We start from the raw sequence: 21886 nt of genomic DNA on the forward strand, positions 1-21886 counted from the left end.
AATTGTGGTAGAACATTCTAATATTTTCTCTACAAATATTTTTCAATATCATTACACCATGAAAATGACCCTTCTCTCTCATCAAAAATACTCATTGGGTATCTTGTTTTAATGGAAAGTAGTCAATGTTCAATAAACATACTCACCTACTCTTCCTAGGAAATATTAGCATGAACATAAAAAGGGTATAGTTGTATAAAAATAATATTGAATATTTCAAATTGGCAAATTTACCTACTTTACTGTCAAAGTCAAAGTCAAAACATTTAAGTTTCATCTCTGATTAGAATGGTTGACTCTCCTTCCATTCAAATTCAATCTAGGTATATTGAAACATTTTTATGTTTCTCCCTTTTCAATTTTTCTCCTTACAAACAACTGGTGAAAATTGATGGTTTGAACAGTGAAAAGTGAAAATTGATAGAAAAAACCATTAAACCAAATAATGTAAAAGGACATTAGAAATATTTATTAAGTTTCAGATATAAGAGATGAGCCTACTCTGTTATTCTATATTCCCATATCAGAGTAGATTAGATCTTATGTTACATACACACTGGGGGGGCTCTATAATCAAGGGGTAGAAGCAAAGTCTCTATGAATACCCAGTACTTTTAAGAAGTACAAATATTTCTTTCTTAACAAAGAAAACTACACTAGAAATAGAATAAGGCTCCTCTATTACAGTTTCATTCTCTCAATAAGACTTTGGCACTTTCTTATTTGTTTGTCCAAGTCACAAGGGTGTTCTCATTAGTTAGTTGGGTAACTAATTAGTTGAGTAATTATCTTGAACACAATTAGAAGGCCTTTTTACATTCCAGCACAGAATTCTAAATAGATTAGCAGTACTCTTCTATTCATGAGGACTATTAGGTTAATTATCAGAACTTTGTTTTGCTATTTCAAAGACTGAATATATCCACTATAGAAATGTAATAAAACCTGAAAAACTCAAATTGGAACCATCAGAAATTAACTACCATTAAAACTTTGGATCATATGCTCTTTAAAATGTGTTCTCCATGTAATAAAAATAGGCCTATCTTACATAAATAGTTTTTAAAAAGCATTTCATAGAAATTTTAAAACATAAACAAAAGTAGAGGAAATGGATAATGATCTAAATTCTAAATCATTTAAACCTGCTTTTTAAAAAATCAGCAATATATAAATAACATTCACATATCATTAAATATTTTTATAGCACATAACTGTTTTAGTTACACTGTTGAGACATTTCATAAGTGATCTAATAATTGTGTAGGAGTTTAATGGAAAGTAGAGATCAATATGTTCAAGAAGAATAAATGTAGTGTTTGGGGGGAAAAGTTCTCACAGCAAGGATTTATCAACACCGAATACCTGTGGAACTCTCTTTGTTAATACACAGAAGTTGCATCACAGTTTTTATTTAATTTACATGCATTCAAATAGTTCTGTTATGTAAGTAAAATACTGTATAATTATATATTACAAAGGTACTTTTTACTATGTATGATATACATCACACAATAATAAATAATACTACCTATGTACTCTACAGCAATACATTTTTAAAAAACTCACTATGTTTTATAAACTATTCCAGGAATTTGAAACATAATTTTGATAGTTTAATTTTTATTTTAATACATGACTTTAGACTTTAACTCCAATATACAATTCAACTCAACTAGATGATTATTTTTGACATTCCTTATGTGAATTCTTTCCTGAAATTCAATATTTTCTGACACATCTATTCTGATTGGCTTATTTTTTGCAGTAGTAAATCAGAGAACTAAAACCCCCACCATCATTTACATGTAAGTCTTCATTTTCACTGTTAGGGTTTAAAATTTTAGCTTTTCCATGCTTGCACCCGTGCCAAGGTATTTTAAATTCTTAGCTCTGGAATGTAATCAGCCAAATCATTAGTCTTGTTCATCTACTGAATGCTTTGCCATGTTCCTGAAAGCTTCAAAACTACAGTTACACTAAAAACTGTCATAGACTCTGGAATGTATGACAAGTCAATATATTCCCACTCAAGGGAAAATCCTGTGATGATGATGTAAGAAATACTTTTTAAGCAATCACATCTTAAGAATTGTTATGTATGCACAGCAGCAGAAACACATGGTAGTTACTATTATATGCCACAATCAAAATTTCAGAGTAAAAATTTCCTTTTCTGACAAGAAAGGGCTTCTTTTATTGACAATTTCATGATTTCATAGAAAGAGTTAAAGGAGTTAAAAGCTGTTGGTGCTTTGGGAAGTTGCAATTCTGGCTTCTAGGAGTTACTAAAGCTAGCTTGAGGCCAAATGAGACTATATTATGTATATTACTAGAAAAAGAAAATTCCAGTGTAATATTTTTTCTTATCATTTGAGAGATACCAATACTTGGTATATTTCTTTATATGGGATAACTGATCATATACTACTTCCCTCCCGCCTCCACACTGACCAGGATTTTAAAATCTCTGGTGTCAGTACAGATAGTTGTCTGTTCATATCTTCTATTTTGGCTGCGTATTGTCCACAAACTGTGCTCTCTTGTCTTCCTTCCCTACCACACCCTGTGTCCTTTCACACACTGAGGGGAAGTTTGGTATACTCCACTTTTATGATATTTTATTTTTTTAAAATATATTTTTATTGATTTCAGAGAACAGACGGGAGAAGGAGAGAGAGATAGAAACATCAATGATGAGAGAGAGTCATTGATTGGCAGTCTCCTGCACTAGGGATTGAGCTTCAACCCAGGCATGTGTCCCGACCAGGAACCTGGTTCATAGGTCGACACTCAACCACTAAGCCACTCCTACATAATTTTAAACATTGCTGTAATGAGCGCCCTTGTCCAAGTCTCTCTGAATGCAAATATGACTGTTTCTCTAGGGCAGAAACACAGAAGTGGATTGGGTAGAATATAATGTAAGTTAATCATCTAGACATAGGTTGTACTAGATGATAGTCAAGTTGCTTTCCAAAGTGGTTATAGCAATTTATATTCCAACCGGCAAGGTATAATACATTGACCTTAATTTTACCTTTATTCACTTGAGGTAATTAAACAAATCTTGTAAAATAACTTGAGAATTTAAAATGCATGTGCTTTCATAAATTTTCCTTTGAAAAAAGGGGAACTCTTTCACTTCTTATTCATTTACTTTTAGAAAAAATATATTTGTTTCCCTTTTAGTCTTCTCTTCACTTACTACTTTCTTTTCTTTCTTCATTTTACTTTTTCAGCATTTTGCCAATCTTGCTCAGAGAAAGGAATGATGAAAGTATTGCTAGCAATATATCCGAATTAAGAAAAGAGAAATAACAGTTATCAATTATAATCCAGCCTGATAAAGAGCCAGCCCTTTAGACAAATCTCTAAAGTCTTTCAAATTGCTCAGAATTTCTGAAAAATTTCTGTCTCCTAATCCTCTAATAATTCAGTCTGTTTCTTCAAGCATTTCCAAGAACACACACACACAGACACAGACACACTGTACCAAATCCATGCACCATGATATCACATTCTATTGTATGGCTGTGTAAGTTATACTTTTTTCCATTGTAAATATAAAGTGTTCCTGCTTCATGATATATAGTCAAATAAACCTGGGCTTCTTTGAAATCCACATCTACATTTATAAACTGGGTTTTTCTGGGCAGGTAACTTTAAACGTTTGAGTCTTCGTTTCTTCATCTGGATTTAACCTGGATAATCAGAAATCTCATTTTAGCCCCTTGCAAGATGTTGCTAATAATGAGCAGCAGAACTATTCTGGTTCCACCTGCCTGCCCTCTGGTGGATGTGCTAATGAGCAATGACAAGGCTACAGGAAGAACAGCTGGTGTGAATGGGAAGCTTATTCACAGCAAGTCATCTTTTTATGATTGTGCCCTACATGCAAAAAATAATTTTGGTTACTTTCCCAATAATTATACATTTATCAGGGACATCGCTCTGTAGGGAAAACATGAATACGTTAGTAACATTTGTGAACCGTTTTATCCCTTCCATTTTGCCTCATTTATTAGGAAGGTCAACCTAGATGTTAGAGTGATGGCTAATGTGGGCTCAGCTGTCAAAAGCCAGGTCCAGCTTTGCTTGTACATACAGGACTGTGATTTCGATATTCAGAGCCTGAGAGGTAGAAGGAGCCACTGTGGAAAGGCGTAACCTTCAATTATAAAGAGAGAAAAATGCAAGAAAGGTACAGCACACATACAAAAATGTAGCTGATGGTACCTGGCGATGGAATAGCTGTTGCAAAATTTGCAAGTTTGGTTCTGCTCCCTGAAAAAGCACCAGCAGCAATGCCCTTCAGGCAGCAGCTGTCAAGATAGGCTACAAAGAAGCAAGAATTGGAGGGAAAGAGAGAGAGCTCCTCTGCAGACTAGGAAACAGCAGATGAATAAAAATACAGACCAGGATGACATTAGCAACAAGTAGCTGACTACTTCTTTTCTTTTTGTAAAGTTCACCCAGAGAGATGTAAATTAAACTTTGGAGACAATGAGGCACCTCAAGTGGAACTGTGAAGCAATCATAACCCAGAGGCTAAGGACGAGTTTGATTTAAGATCCCGCTACATTCTGGCTCTATTTTGTGTCTAGGGTGCCCCATATTCAACTAAACCGTTCAGGAAGCAAATTCGGATACCTATTAAACACGTGACAGTTTCAAAATGTCCAAGATTCTCTGCCTCGCACTCACATTACTCAGCTGTCAAAGTAAAGCGCTCAGATATATGATGTGAAAATTACATTTTAACGAGGTGTCATGTGTGTTTAAAGTTCTTATTCATCACCACATAGCCACAGCTTTTACTGAAGAGACAAATGCACTTAATTAGCATATTATAAGGACAGAAGGTTCACCTTATCTGCATTGCTAAACTGTTTTGTATAGGCTTTTTGTTGTTTTAGAGTCTACTATCTTCAGCACATACAAGAGTGGTTACAAATAATCCCAAAGGGCTTTCATGAAAATGTGGATCTTGTTTGGGAAGTAGAAGAGCAAATAAGAGAGTAACTACATGTCTTTATCATTGGTTTGTTTGTCCATATTGCTTGATATCTTTCACTAAATCTTGGCTAATAGATTTTTTGATTTCTTACAGACACTAATTTTAGGAAAGTTTTGGAGCTGGACTTTTCTGCCTATTGTTGTTATCAACTAGAGCCTACCCCAGCCCTCTTAAGTAGGAAACACTGGAAAACATTTGTATGTTTGACAGGGAAAGTTTATATTGTTCTATGGAGAGTGTAGAAACAAACTGGAAAAGTCAAAGAAAATACCTCAAATCTCACTCCTATCTGATAATGAACAACGATCTTGGCACAAGGTGGTTTGGGAGCAAGAACTAAATAGTGGAAGTCAGTCAGTCAATACCAGCCACTGATAATAGCTGAAGGCAAGCGAATGGAATTCCCTGATCCTCTCACACTGTAGAGATCAAAACAAGATATTGTTTTAGAGTCTTGATGACAACATGAGAATCACTCAAATAACCTGTGAAATAGTGAAGCATTACTTGGTTTGTAATATATTTCTTACAAAAGATAGCCAATTGAAGGCAATAATGAATGTATAGTTTATATCATATTTTATGTGATGGGGAAAAGGCTCATTTAAAAGTACTTTTTTTTGTTGTTGTTGTTTCTTTTTTTTACTTTGCAATAAAACACTAGATCTGATAGTTGTAGATTTGGAGCTCTGCTCAGAAAAAGGAGAGGATGCACGTTGGCGTTTGCTTCCTACTCAGGTGCTAATGCTTACAAGCATGTGTGATATAAGTGTCCGAAACTGAATCACCTGCTATGCACACAGGATGTTATTTTCAACAGAACACAAACTTCTACTCATTTCTGAATACAGTACACTTTCCATTTTCTCCAATATGAAGAAATTCTTGCAATTTGTCAACTGAAAAATCTAAGACCATGTTCTGCAATATAAAATTCATTGAACAGCTGCTCACCTTCTTTCCTATTGTAAGACTACTGACTTTAATTTCTTTTAATTACTTTTTGAAAAGATGTACATTAGGTTTTAATATATATTTCAGAGAGAAAGGGAGAGGGGGAGAGCAATAGAAACATCAATAATGAGAGAGAATCATTGATCTGTTGCCTCCAGCATGCACCCCACTGGGGATGGAGCCTACAACCCAGGCATGTGCCCTGACCAGGAATCAAACCATGACCTCCTGATTCATATTGGCACTCAACCACTGAGCCACAGCAGCCTAGAAGAAGTCCATTAGGTTTTACTGTGCTTTGGCACTTCTCCTTATCACCTGCTAAACTTCCTTCAGGTTACGAAGGCTCACTATAATCTAAGTGAAAAAGGGAAAAAATTATGTGTGGGTGGTGGGGTGGGAGAAAACTGGGTGACTTTAAATCCTCTGGATTATATTTAATTGTGGGTAGAGTAAAGATTCATCTACTCTTAATAAAACAAAATTTAGAACTAATACTCCCACCCCCATAATCTTCAGATTAAGAAGGATTTTAAACATATATGCATTAATTCATCTATTTATTTCTTAAAATAGTCAACAAATCCTGACACATCAGCTATGTATTAGGTACTCACTAAGGAATTGTAAGTAATAACAACTAAAACAATATCAATATGATTAGTTCAATATGAATCAAAGTCTCATTAGTTCCAGAACAAAGCTTTTTATAAACTGAAAATTATTTGCACTTGTATATTCTTGAACACGTGAGATCTAACTATATTATTAAAAACTGTTTCTGAAAAATCTGCAAATATAAGCTATTTGAATAGCAATATCAAACAAGTTCTGATTCATATCTCCACTAATTTCAAGCTGGAAAACTTTTTAAAAAGCTGGCAAGCATGCATTTAAGATAATGCAGAATAAGTAAAGAAAGCATGATGTTCTGAAAAATGTTTTTAGAGAAAAGTGAGAACAAATTTCAGACTTTTTAAGACTTTGTCCAGAAGAGCAGGCCCATTAAAAAACTTTTCAGAAGAAACTTCACTTATATTCAACAATGAACATCTGAAATACAAGTTTAAAAGCATCAAATTAAAATTAATTTCCTTATATAGCTATGTTGAAAATAACCATTTTCACAGATTTACCACTCCCCCGATGTTTTCCCTTGAAAAGAATACAAAAACATAAATGTCATGTAAATGAGCCAACATAATAAAGGACAGGACAATGAGCACTTTGAGAATGGGTGCTGGGAAAAATATAGAAGTGGAATTGAATCACTTCTGAAACTACTCTATAGCATATTTCTGAGAAGCTAAGTACTTCTTTCTACTCCCTTAACACTCGCTTGCTTTTTTCTCGATTCCTTTATTCTAATGCTAACCGTGTCGAGTCACACTCGACATCCGAGTGCAAAAGGTTAAAGTTTATAATTTTATAATTTAAAATGGATGCTTGTCATAAATATACATCTGATTTCATGGTTAAAGAGTAGATATAATATTTTAGAATGCTATGCTATAGAAATTGTCTAATTGAGAAAACTACAAATTAGATTTGCATCTAGAATGTCCGGCACATGGAGATACTGGGATCACTTCTATCCAATGAATGAAACTAGACACACAGCATCAGTAAGCATACTTTTCCACCACTAGTGTCACAGAAGGGAGCAGGAAATTAAAGTCCGGCTGCACTTTAATAGCTGGGAGGTTTTTGAGTAATTTGAATGAAACTTAGTACCTTAATTTGTCATTTAGAAAATATGGATGTCCTGGCCAGGTAGCTCAGTTGGTTTGAGTGTTTTCCTGATACAACAAGGTTGCATCAGGAAAACACTGATCATGGCACATACAAGAATCAACCAATGAATACATAAATATGTGGAACAAATCAATATTTATCTCTCTCTTCCTCTATCTCTAAAAATCAATCAGTAAAAATTAAAATAAAATAAAATATGGATAATAATGATTTTTGTAGGGTTGATGTGTAGCTATTAGGTTGTGTTATTACATGCATCATCTCATTAAAATCTAATAATAATCTTCTGAACTAGGTATTGTTTTTTTTTCCCCACTTTAGAGCTGAGGAAACCAAGACTAAGAGGCTGAACAACCAGCCCACAAAAACTAGAGGCAGAATTCAAACCCAAGTCTTTCAGACTCCCAAGCCATGTTCACTACCTTATGCACTCTTCACCACAGGATTTTTATATAACCAAGAGAAGCAGATTTGCCTCTTAACCTCCAACATCTAAATCATTTAATGTACAGAACAGTTATATTCAGTAGAAGTAAAACACAAATACTCAATTACAAAAAAACCTCCAAAAATGTAAATTTTCATTGATTAGAACTTACTTAAAATCAGCGCAAAAACACTCAGCCTGCTTCTAACAGATGGCAACAGCAAATACATTTTGGATCTACATACTTAGAATTAGTCTTTATGACCTTAACATATTTATAGTAAGTTGGTTTCTACACAAGAAGATCCATAATAAGAATTCACTAAAGGCAATTTCTTTGAAAAATGTCAATGTAATTTACCAAAGAAAAACATGCAGCTGAAACTGTTTGTGTGAAAAAAGATTAACGTCATCTATTAATGCTAATTGAAATTCTCATATCCACACATCATGCATAGAATGTACTTCCCACACTTATTCTTTCCACCTCAAAACTGCAGTATAAGTTCACACCAAAGTACTAGCTTTTTAATTTGAGCATTTGTGCATGACAAATGGTATTATCTTATGATTATATTTATACATTTAATAAGAGTGAAAACTCAAGCTTTGCAAAACAGAGGTCTTAATTGTTGTTTAAAAAGGGTAAAAATCCTGGCTTAAGTTAGGAATTTGTTTCAAAAGCTGAACTTTATCATTCCTCAATGTTTTCCACTTTAATAACATCCTTTTAACAAATATGAGCCTAGTACATGTGGGCAAGATGGTTTATATTTTAACTCCCAGATGTAAACAAATGAAGAAAATTAAACGAGTGGTTTAAGTTTCCTTATATCCACAATTACAGTGACTTGTTATGTAAAGGGTGTCTCAAAAAATGTATACACACACTTTGAATAATTATAAAGGCAGGGATTATTAAAATATATTTCATGTTCAAAATGGAGCTATCAGCTACATACATTTTTGGGGACACCCTGTATATGGATACATACACACATAACTTTATTCATATATGTTGGAATTTTTGGGGGGCTAGTCTCTAGCTACCCTTTAAAGATAATTTATAAAAACTTAGTTAGGAATTTGGCTCAATCCATACAACAAAAATCTTGGAATGTTAATTAATTTTAACCTACATATTGTTCTAAATAAAAATAATTCATGTTCTTTGCAATAAATAAAACTTAAAATATGTTACTGCCCTTTATTCACTGACTAATCTAAAAATGATGACTTATTATTTATTATTTCTCTGGAGGTAAGTAGAAATTACTTTCTCTTTCAATTAGAAGTAAAAAAAAAAATGCTAAGAACTACTCATCGACAGAGTTTCCACTGTCAAAATATAAATTGTGGTTAAGAATATCACAGCCCTGAAAGAATTATCTTCCCATAATTCTCCAGATGATTCTTCCTTAGATTTTAAATGGAAAGGCACATTGGATTGAGAAACCTACCCTGTACAGAGGTGAGTCAGATACTGCAGTTGGGTTAGAAGGTTTTTGAGGAATGACTAACGAGAAGTTATTTTTGATGCTCTTGAATAGTTAGGCTTCTCCTTCCACAAAAAACCAACCAACCAACCAACCAACCAAACAACCAAACAAACAAAAATAAACAGTTCAACATAATATCTGCATTTCTGGCCATGGAAAGAATTGCTATTACTCTTATCACTCTGACTGCAGCCTCTCAGCATTAGAGAAAATGCCACCTAATTTGGCATTATATCTCAGTAAGAAGTGAAAAGCCATTCATTCCTTCAGTCATTTATCAAAGAGTTATTGAATCTTTATTTGCATATGCCACCTATTACACTAGTGTTTGAGAAGGCAGAAATAATGGCCAACTTAAAATCTAATGAAAGGATGGGTGAGATAAGGTTATTGGCCATATGGAACTTAGAATCTAGTTGTATAAGAGGAGATGTATAAAATGACCTAAGCTAGAAAGCAGAATAGTTTGTTAGTAAAAGAATGGTAAAAGCAATAGAGAAAATAAAAAAGTCAGTCTAATAAAAATATACAATAAACTTATTGAGAATAAACTGTAAATGTTTTCAGTTATTTCAGTGTTAACATGTAAGCACTGAAATAAAAAATACACTTTAAATTGCTATATTTCTATCAAAATTCAGATGTCTTTATCTTAGTTTTCCATTATGCTTTGCCATATGAAATAATATTATTGCTAGTCTGAAATAATTTAGCTTCGAAACTGAGATAATTCTGCTCAGTTGTGTCAGTAAAATAGAAAGCAATTTATGAAAATTAAACAGTATGTCCTAGTGATTATAAAAAAAAGCACAGGGAATTAAATATTATCTCAAGTTTACTCAGAGCTGTGTGTTGCATTTTTTAAAAATAAAATTAATATATTTTTGTATTTATCAGTTATGAACATTTTTCTATATGTATCAGTTATATAGACATATTTATACTCAAATGACAATATTAGAAGTGGCCATATATGATGTTTTCTATGAGGTGAATATATTGGTGTAAGACTGTGAAAGCATTCATACGAGCCAACCCTTTGAAGTTTTCCAAGTGATGAACACTTCTGAAGGCAAGTCACAATGAATTAGATGGAATAGCATTCTATCTCAGTAGAGATTTTGCGTACTACACTACCTGAAGAATTAATCAGCTGATGATCAACATGCCCTTCAAAGAAGGGCTAACGACTGGAGACTAGCTGCACAACGGAGAAAGAGTCAGGTTTTATAGCTGAATGTGGTTAATAGCAGCATTGTTTAGATGCAAAGACAATGAACCATTTCAGGTACGGAGGCCAGAAAAAAGACCACAAAAGCAGTCGAATCAAATGTACAATAAACTTATTGAGAATAAACTGTAAACATTTTCCCTCTTGAGAACCATCAAAAGTCAAACTTACCTGATCTACTATCCAGAGGTCCGAAATCCAAAGAGTATTTCACGACGTGATAGTTATTCCACACGTAAAGAAGGTTGTCCCTGGGGTTGTAATCCACAGCTGCTATGTACTGGTATGAGTTGGGAAAGGGCACATCCACCACACTATCCTTACTTTGGTCGGTGTTGTAAATGTAGTCAATCTTATTCCCTGTGGCCTCGTTGTCATCATCCTCATACACAGATTTGACGACATACAGAATCCCACAAATCATAAACGCGTTGGAAGCTGACCTTTTATCATAGGCAGTGTCCCATGTCCCTTCGATCCGTAAGGTGTAAGGGTTCAGTTGACTAATGACAATTTTACCATTGTTTTGTTCTGTTGCATAGATGACCCATAGCCCATTCTCATCCACTGCTAGGTCTATGTCCGATTTACCTCCCCATCGGTAAGGGGAGGTATCGTGGTAGTTGGCATTCGCTATGATGGCCTCTCCACTCTTTATCCTAGTCCGCAAATCAAACTTTACTATGTTCCTGGTGCGCTCTTTGTTGAAGAACAAAGCTCCATCATACACTACAAACCCTGTGCCATCCACCCTGTGAGGAAGCTTGTAGGTTGTAGTTGGCCTTCCAGCAATGAAGTCATCCTTGGATGAGTACTCGGTCAGGGTATCAGTTCTGTAAGGGGTCCAGGGCATATAATAAATCTTGTCAGAAGCCTGTAGAGGGTCTTTGCACCATGCCCCAGATTGATGGTCGGACTCAAACAAATGTTCACTCTGGTACACTCCTTTTAGCAGTCCAGGACAAAGAAAAACTGTTGGCAGGAAAAGAGTTAAAATAATAAATATGTTAATTTTTTTTATATTTTGCCACTCATTCTTATTTTCCACCAAGTGGAATGCGACTCTAACAAGAGATACCCACCACCACTTAATTATTTTTGCTGCATTCTTCTGAGAACACAATGTAGTCATACACATTAATTTTGACTTTTATTGAAAATCATTTCGATTTCAAAATGAAATTGGCTGAAAAAATTTGGCCTTTTATGAGTAGCTATGCTTTCCTTTGGTTTCCACCTTTGCACACATGTATTACCATATTTTTGGTTATACATATACAAATGAGCTGTATGTCTATGTATCCCATAGACATAAGAAATGCACATGTTAATACATGTTTTTGTGTACCTTATTTAAAATGTTCAAAACAGGTTGTTTTTACTCCAATGATATCAGCTATTCAATACTTGTCATTAAGAAATATGTAGAAATCCAATAGTAATTAAATGTAATAGCAAAGGGAAAGTAAAGCCCTGCAATACAGGCCACTGAATCTTCTAGGAAACGAAGCTCTGAAAGCTGCGACAGTGCACACAGAGCATGCAACCCACACAATTAAAAATGAGTGATGGATGAATACTGGAAGGGAAAGGAGAAAGGAAGAGAAAGAAAGGAAAGAAGGAATAAGGAAGAGAAGAAAAGGTGACAGGTTACAGAGCAGAACCCAAGGTCTAGATTTTAATCAGTTAAAAATGTCCTGTTAAATACAGTAGTATTGGAACTTAAAAACATGTACCTTTTACTGTTACATGAGAAGAGCATTAAAATACTTGCTATAATATTTTGCTGCTCATACTTCAGGCTGAAAATGGGTAAGAGGTATCTGATTAAGGTGATTTTTAATATGATTCAGTAGCACATTGCGTCAGTGGAGGTAAGAAAGCTTGGCTGATTGATCTGCAACAAAGGGGCTATAAAGCAATGTTTCCCAAAGGGTGGTCCTCGGAGCACCTGTTTCTAGGAGTTTAGCTGGACGTTACACAGAAAGAAAAAAAGGGTCCTTCGTCACGGATAAACCCGTATCACGCTAGAAAGAGTTGTGGCAGAGATTCCGATAGCTTAGGTACGTTAGCGGATCTCCAAAGCAGAGGTGGGAAGGTGAGCAAATTTTGCCGACTGGTTTGATCATGGAATCCTTTCTACAGAGCCTCTCTGTAGTGGAACATTCTTCTGAACCTGCTATGGGAAACACTGCTGTAATATTTTTTTGCAAAGCAAGCACACTGAAAAATAACCATGCAGCCTACTGTTATGTTTCAAATGATTACACGTGTTTTGGGGTGAGGAATTAGAAATTCACAAGGAACTTGGGTGTTTACCCAATATTTCAATGATTAATGAAAAAAGTATTATTTTCTTGATATTAGTAATTAGATGTTTAATAGAAACGATAAGCCTAGATCCACCAGAAGCAGCCTAAAGTGAAACTGAGCTAGGATTTGGAGGTTATTAAAAAGGAAAGTACATTATTAAAGTGCCCCAAGTTTTACTTTTGGAGAAATAAAAAAAATTGGGGAAAAGCTATCAAACTCATCCATAACAAGGACAGAGGGCCAATTCAATTTATAAAACTGATGTTAGAAGGATTTCCCAGGATTCTAATATGATGGATATAATTATAAAGGATGGGTAGGCATTGTTGTAAAAATTACATATAAACTTTATATTAATTAATAATCAGCCCTTGGTTTAAAAAGTAATTTATTTTAAGATATTTCAATAAATTCATCTCCCTTTTCCCCCAATAGTTAAAATATAAAGAAACAGGGGAAACAACAGCAAAGTTATGAAAAATTAGTATAGAAATAAAAACAAATCTAAAGCAATCACTATCCATCACCATCTACTGGATTTCTAACTATTTATTTAAAAATAAAGAGGAATAAAATACACAATTAAAATTTTTACACTATTAAACTGTCTCAGGATACAAGAATCAAACCAGCACTGGTCAAGCCAACAGATTAAAGTGAAGTTGAGCAGCAGAAGTAGTAAATAATTTTTCATAAAATAGATAAGAATTAATAACAAAATTATGTTAACTAAATGTTAAACTGTTAAATAACTTAGCCTATAAATAATATATAATTTATGAAAGGTATTTAATTACCTTTTTGTTCCACTTCTATTGGAGAGAGAGAAGTAAAGAGAGAGAAAGAAGAAAAGAGAATAGATTAATGGTACGGTATTGGCCAAGCACTTTTTATTCACCTCTTCCAAACTGAAAGAATATAATTAATTTCACTCATACTTGCTTTATTGAACATTATATGGCTTATATTTACAAACCCATTCCTCTAGCAAAATTATTTTTTAAAATATAATCAAAATCATATTATCAGCTTAAAGTTACAATACAAACAGAAAAACTAAGAAAAAAAGTTAAGCTAAGATTGAATAAACATCTTTTTTAACTATAGGTGTAGGAAATACAATATTCACAGTAAGAACACCAAAATTTCCATTTGAAAGGCAGGTTGGTAAAATACACAGAAAACTTTCAAACTGTTTGGCTAGATTCATTTTTGAAATATTAACGTTTATATCACTATTTACCATAATAGTCTTGCTTTTTATCCATCTCCAGAATGAATCTCTTCAGAAGAAAGGACTCCGTGACTCATTTCCTGAGGCCTAAGATTTTCCATAGCCTGTCAGTCTGATGAGATATGCACCTCATGAGGCAACCCATTAACAGGGAATGCTCACATCCTGAAAAATGGATTTAGAATCCTTTTTGAAGATACTCTCTTCCTCCCACTCATCGATATTTTTTATTATTGTGGAAAAAATAATGCCTTTCAGAAAAAAATCTGTATTAGAAGGTTGATATAAATAATAAGTCACCTACTCTGGCCTTTTCTGAAATTCTGAACTGAGTTTTCAAAATGCTCTTGAAAGGATAAATTGATTCTCAAACATGTAATGGTTACATATCTCTCAAATTAGATTCTATTAGTACTTTTCAGGTACTAATCCATACAAGTCAGGGAAAATTCTGGGAAGCTATAACATGTTCATGAAGCACATCAAGTAGCATCTTCATTATCCTATGTGTCTCATCAGAAACAATTTGCTTAGATCACAACAAGAGAAAATGAGCCCAATGGAAAATAGAGGAAAAGAGCCAGGAAAGAATGGGCTCATCTTACAAACTTAAAAAGCACAAGTTGCAAGTGATGTAAAATCAAAGATAATTTCAGAGAAAGGAATAAAATGGGATTTTATGCACAATAAATAAATTTAAAACTCCAGGAAAGTTTCAAATCAAGGGAGAAATATTGTTTTGGTAATTATATTTGGGTGAGATTTTTATGCTTTGACTTAGCTAAGCTCATGTCTTCAATTATTATCAAAATTACACTTTATTTCTCTTCATTGACTTTTTTGAAACTTTAATATCATTCATATATATAAAATTATATTTAAGAAGTTACAAATGGGATTATCTTTTTTAGATTCCTGATCTTACTAATATACAAATCTTATTTTAACAGTACTTCTAGGACTTATAAAAACTATTAAATTGTTCTAATTTATCATCATCCTCAATTAATCTTTGCTGAGTCATTGCAATGCTCTTTGGGCTGTAACTGTACAGCTTTACCTAAGAGATGCACTTCATGCTAAACCTGAGTCAAGGCTGACAACTAGAAGTATAAGTAAGCACCTTAAGCAATTATTTAATCAACTAGAGGCCCAGTGCAGGAATTCGTGCACAAGTGGGGTCTAGCTGGCCTGGCCCCAATTAGGGCGGATGGGGGCCGGGCTTGTCGTGAGGAGAAGGCGGGAGGTTGGCCAGCTGCTCCACCCTGATTGGGGCCCAATCAGGGCTGGGCCAGCTGGGGGGAGGAGCTGCGGGCGATTGTCCAGTGGGCCCCACCCCCAATTGGGGTGGGGGGGCTGATTGGGGTGGTGTTGGCTAAGGGTAGCGGCTGTGGGTGGTGGGCTAGCCAGCCCCACCACTGAATGGGGTGGGGGGGCCAGTCTGGGGTCAGTGGCCAGGGGAGGGGCTGTGGAGGTTGGCCAGTCAGCCCCACCCCCAATTGGTAGGGGGGGGCGATCAGGAGTGGAGCATTCTTGGGGGAGGGGCTTCAAGACAATCGGGATGGTGGGGGCTGATTGGAGACAGGGCTGGCCAGGAGGAGGGGCCACAGGCAGTTGGCCAGCCGGCCCTGCCCCTGATTCAGGTGGGAGGGCCAACCTGGGGTGGGGCTGGGTGGGGGAGGGGCTTCAGGAGGTTGGGCTGCTGGCACTGCCCCCTATTGGGGTGGGGGGCAATCATGGGTGGGGCCAGCCAGGGGGAGGGGCTGTGGGCTGATTGGGGGTGGGGCTGGCTGAGGAGAAGGGCTGCCCCACCCTTGATCCGGGTGGGAGAGGCCGATCAGGGGCAGGCTGGCTGGGGGTAGGGGCCGCGGGAGGTTGGCAGGTCATCCCCACTCCGCCATCCAGCTGGTTTGCTGGCACAGTGGGCGTCATAGCGACTGGTTGTTCTGGTCATTACAGCATCATGGTCGCTGGCTTTTTATATATCTGGATAGTCTCAAAAGTTTGGACTTGAGGCCCATTATGACAAGGTGGAGGCTGGGAGTGAAAAGTCATACCAATGTTGACATTTTCAAAGACTACCCTGCAAAGAAATTTCTAGAACTAATTTCATTCCTTGAAACAGCTCTAAATAGATATCCTTTTGAGAATTATAAAGGAAGGTATTCTAAAATAGAAAATGTATACTCACACAACTTTAGTCTTATTTCACATAGAATTCTTAAGTGGTATTATAGTTAAGGGCACATATGCTAATTTCTTGGTGGTTAATGAGGAAAATAGAATATGTGATAGAAGGTATTGATAAGGTTTTATATTCTTAAATACTGTCACACTTTAATGCACAAATACACTGTTTGTGCCCGCAAAGAACTTTCACCTATATTTTCTCAATTGTCATTAGGTGAAATGTTGCTTTTAATTCTCTGGTCTAGTCTCATTTCAAAAATATTGGCAAAAGCCCTAACTGGTTTGGCTCGGTGGATAGAGCATCGGCCTTCAGACTAAAGGGTCCCAGGTTTGATTCTGGTCAAGGGCATGTACCTTGGTTGTGGGCACATCCCCAGTACCGGGTGTGCAGGAGGCAGCTGATTGATGTTTCTCTCTCATCGATGTTTCTAATTCTCTATCTCTCTCCCTCCCTGTAAAAAAATCAATAAAATATATATTTTTAAAAATATCAGCACCCTAGCTAGTTTGGCTCAAGGGATAGAGCGTCAGCCTGTGGACTGAAGGGTCCCAGGTTTGATTCCGGCCAAGCGCACATGCCTCGGCTGTGGGCTCGATCCCCAGTAGGGGGCATGCAAAAGGCAGCCAATCAATGATTCTCTCACATCACTGATGTTTCTATCTCTCTCTCCCTCTTCCTTCCTCTCTGAAATCAATAAAATATATATTAAAAAATAAAAATTAAAAAATATCGGTATAAGCTATAGCATAAGCAAAGCTTGCTCTGTTACTTAAAATTAAGATTTATTAAGCAGTTCTACTTTGGAGAAAATTATTATGGTCTTGCCTATGTCATGACTGGTTGTAGCTCATTTATCATTTTTTTGCTATTTTCAAGACGGAAGTAAAACAATCCCATAATTTAAGTTGAAACAAGGATACACAAATCATATTCCCATAATAAAAACTGGCAAGGCAAACATAATTTGTCATTGAAAAGCTTAGTAACATTTAGGATTAGCCAGTCATTTTTCCATCATCTAATTCAGATTCTAGAAAGTTCCCTCCCTTGAAATACACAAACAAATTGCATGGGTATGAAAAACATGCTTACCACTGTATCCTTTACAACCTCACAGGGCCTGGCACATAGTAAATTCTCAGTAAATAGTTGCTGAATTAATACATAATTCAAATAAAAATGATTACTTATGCCTCTTGATATTTTAAGCATGTAGTAAAAAGAGAAAAGTGGTAAAACAGAGTCTGGATTTAGTATATCAAATCGTATGTGGAAAACATGCATCTGCATAATATGTTTAAATATTTCAATGGACAAGGAGGGAAGTAAACTGTACAAGCAGTTTGTATCTACAACTCATTAAACATAAAAACTGGAAAGAAGAGAAAGGAAATGAAGAAAAATGTATGGATGGTCTTGAGAGTTAGTTTGACAAGAAAAATTTGTTGCTACAAAGTAGCCTGTAATGATCTAAATATTTAGAGTAAAAATATTCCCTTCTCTCCTCTCTCCAATAAGATCATAAATAAATGAATTGCACGATGACAATTGTGCCAGGCCTTCTTCAGGACCTGCTGTCATTTTGTCTCATCCAATTCCTGCATTCTGACATTATGGCTGTCATTATTCATTTCCAAACCTCTTCGGAACTAGTTTCTCTTCTTTCCTCTCTTCACTTTTAATCCCCAAACTATTTTCATTGTCCACTAGGCCTCTGCAAATATATTTACATATTTTCTTTAAACGATTTCATTGTTGTTCTTTGTCAAACTTAATGTCATAAGCTATATCCTGTGGTTAGAGCAAATGACAAATTCAAACTAAGGGTAATTTTACTCTGTATAAAAGGAAGAAATGGGAAAAAAGATTATTATTAAGCTCCTTTCATTTTCCAACAGTTCATAAAATAGATATAATATACAGTCATGTCACTGTTTAGAAAATAAGATGTTATGAGTTCTATCCATATCTGCGCCATATTTAATACTTGTGAATTGTGTTATTTAAATTAAAAAGGTAAGGATGAGAGAGCATATGCATGCATTGTCAAGCCTTTTCAAACTGCATTGAGAATTAGAGACACATAAAATTGTGTGTGCAAAAAATTGTTAGTGCCATAACTGAGAAGTATGAAATTGTATCTAATTCTAATGTAGCTTAATTTTTTAAAAAATGAAGTTATACAGCACATTTTCTAACTACAATTTAATGTTTGAAATGAGGAGAGACTTATAATCCAATGATACCTCTATATTTCTGAAATAAATAAATAGCCACTTACAGAAAACATAAGATGGCTATAAGGTATTAAATAACTTATAAATATGTATTTTTTTCACTGAAATATAGCATATTTTAAACAATTATTTTCTTGGCTACTCTGGCTTAGACCATTAAAATACCTTTGAGTACTCTTATCACAGGTAGCTGGGTAGCTAGAAAAATGGCAGAAATGCAAACTAATTAAGCAGTAAAAAAATCAGTCTTGGATGAAAATTTGCTGATGGTGCATCATCCACAAAAATTATCAATGTCACTAATCACAAGAGAGATGCAAATTAAAGCCACAATGAGATATCACCTCACACCTGACAGAATGGATACCATCAATAAAGCAACAAACAACAAGTGCTGGCGAGGATGTGGGGAAATGGGAACCCTCTTGTACCCCCTGTTGGTGGTAAAACAGATTGGTGCAGCCTCTGTGGAAAACAGTATAGAATTTCCTAAAAAAAATTAAAAACAGAACTACCTTTCTGCAATCCCACTTCTGGGAATATATCCTAAGAATGCCAAAACATCAATTCAAAAGAATATACGCATAGCAGTGGTACTTACAATAGCCATGATCTGGAAATAGCCAAAGTGCCCATCAGCAGATGAGTGGATAACAAAGCTATGGTAATTTACACAATGGAATACTATGCCGTTGTAAAAAATAACAAAATCTAGCCAAAACCGGTTTGGCTCAGTGGATAGAGCGTCAGCCTGCGGACTGAAGGGTCCCAGGTTCGATTCCGGTCAAGGGCATGTACCTTGGTTGTGGGCACATCCCCGGTGGGGGGTGTGCAGGAGGCAGCTGATCGATGTTTCTCTCTCATCGATGTTTCTAACTCTCTATCCCTCTCTCTTCCTCTCTGTAAAAAATCAATAAAATATATTTAAAAAAAAAAAAAAAAAAAAAAAAAAAAATAACAAAATCTTTCCTTTTGCAACAGCATGGGTGGACCTGGAGATTATTGTGCTAAGTGAAATAAGCCAGTCAGAGAAAGACAAATACCATATGATCTCATTTATAATATGTGGAATCTAGTGAACAAAATAAACTTATGAACAAAATAGAAAAAGAGGCATGGATGCATGGAACAGACAGACAGCTGTCAGATGGAAGAAGGGAGCGAGCAGGGAACTGCATGAAAAAAGGTGAAGAGATTAGCCGAAGAACATATATGCATAATGCATAGACACTGACAGTGTGGTGATGGCCAGAGGGAGGGCAGGGTTGGGGCTGGGTGGATGTGGCAAATGGGGGTCAGGGTGCATGGGGAGATCTGGAATAAGATCAACAATAAAAATAAAGTTGGGGAAAATATGTGTAGAATTGGAATTCAAATTAAAATTTGTTTTTATTTTTGTTTTGTATTTTGTTAATCCTCAGCTGAGGATATTTTTTCCATTGTTTTTTTAGAGAGTGGAAGGCAGGAGTAGAGACTGAGAGACACATCAATTGGTTGCCTCCCATACACACCCTGACTGGGGCCAGGGATAGAGCCTGCAGCTGAGGTACGTGCCCTTGACAAGAATTGAATCCTCGGCCTTTTGTGTGTGGTCCAACGTTCTAACCACTAAGCAAAACCAGCTAGAGTACAAATTCATGTTTTGGTCTTACTCATTATTGTATTGCCAGTGCCCAGCATATAGAAATAGTTCAATTAATATTTTTTATTCCTCCATGCAATGATGAATTGCACTGTGGTACTTCCAAAGAAAGGAACTGAATGTCATCCTTTTCAGTGTTATTAACCCTGAGACCAGTGATGCAATGCATCCCTCCAGAGAAGATAAAATAATTGGGGGAAAAAAATGGGTTACTCATTTCTTTGCCAAGGAAACAGGATTTTCTTATCACCAGAAACAAACTTGTGCTGAAAACCGCATGTCTTATTAATTCTTATTGTTCTGAAACAGAGAAAAATTTTCCCTTATTCCATTTCACATCTACCAAAAAAAAAAAACCACACACAATAAAACACAGAAGCACTTCAGTAAATAGAAATAAAAAAATCACCCGTGGAGTTCATTAATTTTTTTTGTATACTGCATATCAAAAACTCTGACAGACATCTGTCTCTTTCAGTAAATAAAGTACTAATCCTTTATTTAATGAAAGACAGGTAATCGCTGCAGCTCAGCTTCTAAATTGTTTTCCAAATATTACCTATGCATCAGTGAATAAAAGTGCCACTCAAGCACCTTGCATTATAATGGCTTTATGTGTCTCCAAAATTAACAGCTCCTAATGAATTCCTACCTACAGTGTGTAGATTGAAAATGCCAATAATTTATAAAATGCTTTCACCAGACACATTCTAATTTAAATACTTAAATACAGTATCTATAGATGCTGCAGAAACTGAGATTGCCTTTTATTTTGTATTCAAACTTTCCAAGCCATTGATGTATCTATAAAATCTTTCAAACTGTCAATTCATCCTTTTAAAAGAAAATGGTGCTAATTAGAAGAGACTTTTGAGAATCTATTGGTAACAGCTCCAGTAAAAATAATATTTTTCAAAGTTATTATTGGTAAGAGTTAAAGTCAACATTTCATTTCTTTCAAGATGTACCTTGTTATACTGATTAGTTACCACTAAGCAAAAACCACAGGGCATTTAGAATTGCTAAACAAAACACAAAGAGAAAGTCCCCTCAGAATGGCTAAGAGTACATATGTATACTTACGTATTAGATCTGTTGAATACATTTGTTATGTGCAAGGCTCTCAGAGCTGAGAGTATAGAGACAAAAATAAATCATAGTACCTAACAGTTACTGAACACATACTGTGCGAATAGTCCATCTGTGGATTCCTTTGTTTAATCCTCAAGGAAATTGTGTGGATTTGGTGGTTCTTGTATGAGTATGAATATGGTACAGAGGAAGAAACTGAGCTACTGCCCTAGGGATGCTTATAGCTTAATAACTGAGATTTTTCAATATATTTATTTACCAATGATAAGCTATTTTTAAATGCTTTCAAAG

General features: G+C 35.4%; 1 protein-coding gene across 3 annotated transcripts in view; it reads right to left on the bottom strand.

Annotated features, from left to right (window-relative positions):
• ADGRL3 (adhesion G protein-coupled receptor L3) overlaps positions 1–21886 on the bottom strand; it is a 492939-nt gene that overhangs the window by 269447 nt on the left and 201606 nt on the right. For all 3 annotated transcript variants that reach the window (XM_054728772.1, XM_054728769.1, XM_054728767.1), the window contains one exon: positions 11058–11858. In XM_054728772.1, coding sequence (XP_054584747.1) covers positions 11058–11858 — 801 coding nt within the window. The remainder of the gene's footprint in view (positions 1–11057; positions 11859–21886) is intronic.

Source organism: Eptesicus fuscus, chromosome 2 (assembly GCF_027574615.1).
Source record: "Eptesicus fuscus isolate TK198812 chromosome 2, DD_ASM_mEF_20220401, whole genome shotgun sequence".
NCBI lineage: Eukaryota > Metazoa > Chordata > Mammalia > Chiroptera > Vespertilionidae > Eptesicus > Eptesicus fuscus.